The 7,409-nt window shown below is 48.9% G+C and overlaps 1 protein-coding gene across 1 annotated transcript; it reads right to left on the reverse strand.

Moving 5' to 3' along the window:
• Window positions 1-948: 948 nt before the first annotated feature.
• LOC123108412 (BTB/POZ and MATH domain-containing protein 1-like) lies at window positions 949-2,459 on the reverse strand. The gene has a single exon (XM_044530206.1). The coding sequence runs from the start codon at window positions 2,380-2,382 to the stop codon at window positions 1,111-1,113; it is 1,272 nt and encodes a 423-aa protein (XP_044386141.1). The 5' UTR covers window positions 2,383-2,459; the 3' UTR covers window positions 949-1,110.
• Window positions 2,460-7,409: the final 4,950 nt, after the last annotated feature.

Genomic DNA, 7,409 nt, shown 5'->3' on the forward strand with positions numbered 1-7,409 from the left:
AAACCGTTGGGAAGCCAGGCTCCATCTTGTGAGAAGACTGATGGATGTTCAGTTTTCTCAACGGCCCGATCAGTTGTGTTGGACGCTAACTAGTAATGGAGAGTTTACGGTTAAATCTATGTATCTTGATGTTATCAATTCTAGCTCTATTCCTAGTTCTAAACATGTTGGAAAGTCAAAGTACCTTTGAAAGTTAAAGTGTTTATGTGGCTTGTACATAAACAAGTCATTTTAACTAAGGACAACTTGGCAAAACGCAACTGGACAGGATCTACAAGATGTAGTTTTTGTGATCGGGATGAATCCATCAAACACCTCTTTCTTGACTTCCCTTTGGCAAAAAAATTATTGCGGATGGTTCACATAGCCTTTAATATTACTCCTTCGAATACTATCAGCACGTTATTTGGGACGTGGCTTGACGGAATAGATTCCGAAACAGCGAGACATATTCGAGTAGGAGTATGTGCTTTATTATGAGCAGTCTGGAACTGCAGAAATGATTTGGTCTTTAACAGAACAACAAACATTCATTTTTTGCAGGTTATTTTCTGAGCCACTGAGTTGATCCGTATGTGGTCGCTACTCACTCGGACGGAGGCCAGAGAGCGTATGGTTACTGGATCTATCCGATGAGAGATGGTAGCACGGACTATTTTTAACCGGTTTGGATGGCGGTTAGGATAGGCAATTAGTTTTCCTATCTTTTTTACGCCAGCCGGTTGTGGCTTTACTTTTATTTTTCTGCTCTTTGTGAGCATTTTTTGTTCTTTTGTTTGAGACATCAAGACTTGTATTGAACTTATTTGCTTTTTAATAAGTATGGCCGTCTGCATCGTTCTGATGCAGAGGCCGGGGTGCTCCCCCTTTTGAAAGAAAACTTACACGACATCCCAATATAATGGGCAAGAATTTGAGCTCAATTACAATGAGATAAACCTCGCACTGATCAATTATTTATGAATTTTCCTCTGCATATATTCTTGCGAAGATGTTTAAACATGATTGGCACTGCTATGTATGATCAAAAAAATTGACGATCACGCACAACAAGCCAACCGACTGCATACAGAATAAAGAAAGAAGATTTAACTCATGTCACGCACTAGTTTAGGTTGTTGGAGCGGGGCGCCGGCGGGTGTGGCGAACGGTGGCCGCCCCCGAGCTTGGTGTCGGTGCTCTTCTCCTTTTTCTATTTGATGAAGGAAGCGATCTCTCCGGCTTTTCATTGTTGAGATTAGAATAAATGGCGGCATGCTTGGAGGTCAACTCATTCAGAAGAGAAGGGCAGGTTTTGGAGAGATGATCCAAGTCATCTGGTGTCAGGGCTTGATCTAGTGTGGTTGGAGACCTGAGGATGAGCTCAAAGCACGCCTCCTTTAGCCTGTGGCAGCCATGCTGCTCAGCCAAGGCCAGAGTGGTCGCCGCCGTCGCCACGCTGATTTTCCGGCGTAGCATGTCCTCGCAGACCAGCTTGAGTCTCTCCATGGCATACCTGTCCGCAGCCACCATGAGATGCTGGGCCATCGCGACCACCACGTCGTCGTCGTCGTCTTGGTGCTCCGTCTCCGATTGCGGCAGCGAGTTGGTGTATGCGAAATGCAGCAAGTTTTTGAACACCTCCGCTCTCATGCCGTTGATCCGTATGCTGTGGGTGGCGCCCTCCATCATTGGCCCGTAGAGCTCCGCCTTGAACACCGGCGACCGCGCCGCCAGCAGGCACCGGTGCGCGGCGAAAGTCTCCTCGCCGACCAGGAACCTCACGTCCGCGCCCTGCCCGCTGTGCAGGAGGTCACGCATGTGCAGTGGCCAGTCCGGTGGCGGCGGCATGGCGGGGGCTGCCAGGAAATCCAGGACCATGACGTTGCACCTGACGGAGAGAGCAGTGCCGTCCTTGAGCAAGTCCTTGTCCTTGTCGAGCTCTTCCCGCTTGATGAAGTCGCCAAAGCCCCAGTATTCACCCAGCTGGGTAAAATCGTGGATGTTGCCGGCCCTAGCGTAGCGCGGCACGGGCTCTCCGGTGGCCTGGTCGAGCAGGTCGAACCCGACCTTGGCCATGGTGGAGACCCCGGTGCCGGTGCGATCGAGAACGGCGAAAACGGACACGAAGCCGGCTCTCTCCGGGTTGTCGCCATTGGGGAAGAAGTCGATGTGCCACCTCGTGCCTCCCACGGGGAAGGAGTCCGACCTGAAGCCTTTGCCGTTTGGGTAGATCTCGCTCAGCGCTGGGTATCCTTTGATCCTGAGGACGTGCTGCACGGTCGTGGTGGTGGCCTCGAAGCTGGACTCTGAGTTCTCGCCGGTCTCACGTTTGGATATGAAAGCCCTGATCGGGTGTGGCTCCAGCGGCGACGCTTTGGAGTTGAATCCGGTGGCGGCCATAGATGATCCCCGGCCGGCCGTGGCACCTCGACCTCGGTGTGAAGGCGACGTATGTGAACGCGAGGCGCGCGGAGGCAGGCTGGGGCTTTGGTTACGGGTCCTTCTGATGTGGTGAGCTATTTATCGTATATTACAAGATACAAAGTCTCAACCCGGTCGGACGTCGAATCCTAATCGGACAGCCACTCGTATTGGTAGCATATACGGAGTACATGTACAATGATGAGAGCATCTCCAACAGCCGCGCTAAGCGCCGCGCGCAAAAAACCTGTTTGCCGCGCGCGCTTCGGTTGGTTTAGCGCGGCCGCGAGCGCTGGCTCCAGCAGCCGCGCTATAATGCAGCGCGCGCACCGCTCCAGCAGCGCACAAAAATACAGGGCGTGCGACTCGTCGGGCGCGCGCGAAAATGAGTTTGAAACAATTATCAAAATGCAATGAACATGTGAAATTTGTCACAAACATTTTCCAACCAAGTTCATGCCCACAAGTTCATCCAACCAAGTTCAAAATACAAACTAAAAGTTCATGCCCAAAAGTTCATGTCCATGGATGGCAGGGCGCCCGTGCCGGCGCGCGCGGGACGTAGGAGGAGGAGAGGAGAGAGTGCCGCGCGAGCGGTCGAGTGTGCCGCGCGCTGTAGCTGGTGCCCCAAATACACTGCGCGGGATGGCGTTTCCGACAGCGCGCCCAACTCGTTATAGCGCGCGCCGTTTTTGCGCGCCCGCTGGAGCGACCCGCCGCGCGCGCGCTAAAACCGACTAATTTGCGGCGCAGCGCTAGTTTAGCGCGGCTGTTGCAGATGCTCTAAGATCTGTTTTTTTAGAAAAAAACAGGCTTTCGCCCCGTTTTTATATCTTTATCTCTTTAGCGAATCAACCTGTGGTTGAGATGGTTAGGTGGACAGTGGTATCCCTAACCCACCAGGGTTCAAATCCTGGTGCTCGCATTATTCCTGGATTTATTTCAGGATTTCCGGCGATGCGCTTTCAGTGGGAGGAGACGTTCCCGTCGACGACGAGGCGCCTACGGTTGCTTCGTAAATCTCAAGATGATATGCCGGCTCAGTCTCTCGGAGGTGCTCATAGGGGTAGGGTGTGCGTGTGTGCGTTCATAGGGGTGAGTGTATGCGCGTGTATATGAGCGCTTGTGTCTGTACTGATGCTCAAAAAAAATTATATCTTTATCTTTACATTTTTTTAATAATAAAGCAAATTGGGTTTCTTTCGTCCGTCATGGCATTTTTCAGAAAAGTCCTTCTATTTCAGAGAAGTCAACCCGCAGTCCTGTTTTAAGTCAAAATGAATCATTTTTTCGTATTTTACACAAAAGTCCCTGTGTTTTCTTGAATCAACCCGCCGTCCGGATTTAAGTCACACCGAACCGTTATTTTATGTTTTTCGAAACCCCCCTAACGTTTTAGGTAATTCATCCGCGGATCATATGCAAGTCAAACAAATACTTTTTTAAATCATTCATATCTTTTAAACCGTAACTCCGATTTGAACATGTTATATATGAAATTTGATTAGAAAAACATGTAGAATATGAATATGAGATTATTTTTACCTATTAAATATTTTTAATATTATTTTGGAATATATTTAAATGAAACAAATGATTTTCTAAATTATTCGTATCTTTTAAACCGTTACTTCGATTTTAACATATTATATATAAAATTTTATTAGAAAATGTGTGGAATCTCAATATGATGTTAATTTTACCTGTTAAATATTTTTAAAATATTTTTTTGAAAGAAAACTTATAATTTCTAGCGCAAGATCCGTTTTTTTTCGTACCGGCGGCGATCCGGATTGCAAATAAACACCCCAATATAACCATATAGGCAAAAAAATAAATAAATAACTACACATGCATACCTCTGAAAAATGTCGCAGGGGAAAACAACAGATTTCTCATCGCTAGAATGAGAAAGAGAGAGAGAGAGAGGGAGGGGGGGTGGGGGGGGCGAGGGAGGAGAGAGGGAGAGAGAGAGACGCCTTAGGATTAACCATATTCAAACACGTTTTTTGTTGTTTTGTGTGAACACAGAGGCCATCGCCGGCGAGAGTGAGAAGGAGGATAAGAGGCAACACAAATATGATGCCTCGCAAATATAAGGAAGATGGACCTATTGAGTGATGTTTGTTGGATTAAGAGTGTGTGTTATGTTTTTTCTCCCGTTGCAACGCACGGGCTCTTTTGCTAGTACATACATACAGAGTAATAAAGCAAGGTACACGAAGGAACAATACGATGAAAAAACCCCAGGAGAGCATATCAAACTGGCTGGAACCATAGCTGCCGCCAGGAGAGCCCAATCTTCCAGCGCCGTTCTCCGGCGGCTCCCCTCCGCCGGCGACCTCGGTCGTCGGTGGTGAGGGGGGTCGCCGGATCCATGCGTGTGGACCGTTTTTACTCGCTCGTAGGCTAGGATTTTAGACTGTTCATCGTCTTTCCTTTGGCGGCGATGATGACAACACTGAATAAAGACTCTTCGGATTCTTCCTTGACAAGACCATCGGTCCTATGGTTAGGAATGGATTTGGAAACCAGTCTGTTCAAGCAAGGATGGCGTGGTGGCGGCGGCTGCATCCTTGTGGTGGACCTGTATCCTCGGGCTCCATCGTTGCGACGGCGTTTGCTCCAGCTTCGGCGCGGAGCTTGGGAGGTAGTCCGGGAGCGGATGCAGATTGTGGTCTGCATGTGTGACGCCCCCGATTCAATCGTACACTAATCATGCACGCAAATGTGTACGATCAAGATCAGGGACTCACGGGAAGATATCACAACACAACTCTACAAATAAAATAAGTCATACAAGCATCATAATACAAGCCAGGGGCCTCGAGGGCTCGAATACAAGTGCTCGATCATAGACGAGTCAGCAGAAGCAACAATATCTGAGTACAGACATAAGTTAAACAAGTTTGCCTTAAGAAGGCTAACACAAACTGGGATACAGATCGAAAGAGGCGCAGGCCTCCTGCCTGGGATCCTCCTAACTACTCCAGGTCGTCGTCAGCGGGCAGCACGTAGTAGTAGGCACCTCCGGTGTAGTAGGGGTCATCGTCGACGGTGGCGTCTGGCTCCTGGACTCCAGCATCTGGTTGCGACAACCAGAAAGGAAGGAAAAGGGGAAAAAGGGGGGAGAAAGCAACCGTGAGTACTCATCCAAAGTACTTGCAAGCAAGGAACTACACTACATATGCATGGGTATATGTGTAAGGAGGCCATATCAGTGGACTGAACTGCAGAATGCCAGAATAAGAGGGGGATAGCTAGTCTTATCGAAGACTACGCTTCTGGTCACCTTCGTCTTGCAACAGGCAGAAGAGGGTAGGTCGAAGTCCTCCAAGTAGCATCTCCAAGTAACATCTCATAGCATAATCCTACCCGGCGATCCCCTCCTCATATCCCTGAGGTAGAGCGACCACCGGTTGTATCTGGCACTTGGAAGGGTGTGTTTTATTAAGTATCCGGTTCTAGTTGTCATAAGGTCAAGGTACAACTCCAAGTCGTCCTGTTACCGAAGATCACGGCTATTCGAATAGATTAACTTCCCTGCAGGGGTGCACCACATAGAACAACACGCTCGATCCCATTTGGCCGGACACACTTTCCTGGGTCATGCCCAGCCTCGGAAGATCAACACGCCGCAGCCCCACCTAGGCAAAACAGAGAGGCCAGCACGCCGGTCTAAACCTAAGCGCGCAGGGGTCTGGGCCCATCGCCCTGAGCACACCTGCACGTTGCGTGGGCGGCCGAAAGCAGACCTAGCCTAGTGGCGTTCCAGTCCAATTCGGCGCGCGCCGCTCCGTCGCTGACGTCTGAAGTGCTTCGGCTGATACCACGACGTCGGGATACCCATAACTACTCCCACGTAGATGGTTAGTGCGTATAGGCTCGTAGCCAGACTCAGATCAAATACCAAGATCTCGTTAAGCGTGTTAAGTATCCGCGAACGCCGAACAGGGCCAGGCCCACCTGTCTCCTAGGTGGTCTCAACCTGCCCTGTCGCTCCGCCACAAAGATCCACACAGAGGGCCGTCGGGACAAAGGTCCTTTCAGCCCCCAATCCGTGAATCACTCGCGGGTACTCTTCGAGCTGACCCGACTTTAGTCACCATCTGTGTAGTATGTAGTAGGTATAGTATATACCCGTGATCACCTCCCAGGTGATCACGGCCCGATAGTATAGCAAGGCAGACTGACAAGAATGTAGGGCCAATGATGATAAACTAGCATCCTATACTAAACATTTAGGATTGCAGGTAAGGTATCAACAAATGTAGCGACAATGTCAGGCTATGCATCAGAATAGGATTAACGAAAGCAGTAACATGCTACACTACTCTAATGCAAGCAGTATAGAGAAGAATAGGCGATATCTGGTGATCAAGGGGGGGGCTTGCCTGGTTGCTCTGGCAAGAGAGAGGGGTCGTCAACTCCGTAGTCGAACTGGGCAGCAGCAGCGTCGGTCTCGTAGTCTACGGGAGAGAAGAGGGGGAAGAAACAATGAATACCAGGTAAACAGATGCATTTCGATGCATGACATGTCAAGAAGCGATGCTAGGCGTGCCCTAACGTGGTATAAGGTGGTACTGGTCAAGGGGGAATCATCCGGGAAAGTATTCCCGGTGTTTCGTGTTTTCGGGCAGAGGAGCCGGAGGGGGAAAGTTGCGGGTTCGATAGGTTAGGGGGGTGTGGTGGACGAACGGACTGCGTATCCGGAATCGTCTCGTCGTTCTGAGCAACTTTCATGTTGAAAATATTTTAATCCGGATTACGGATTAAAAGATATGATTTTTAAAAGATTTTATTAATTTCAGGAATTTAATTAATTATTTAATTAATTTCGAAAATGCTTTTATGACATCAGCATGATGTCATGCTGACATCATCAGACAACAGGGTTGACCGAGTCAACCCTGACAGGTGGGTCCCGCATGTCATTCTCTAATATCTAATTAACCTAATCAGAGTTAATTAACATTAGTTAATTAGGTTAATTAGTGATTAGGGTT

This window comes from Triticum aestivum, chromosome 5A, assembly GCF_018294505.1.
Source record: "Triticum aestivum cultivar Chinese Spring chromosome 5A, IWGSC CS RefSeq v2.1, whole genome shotgun sequence".
In the NCBI taxonomy this organism is placed as follows: Eukaryota; Viridiplantae; Streptophyta; class Magnoliopsida; order Poales; family Poaceae; genus Triticum; species Triticum aestivum.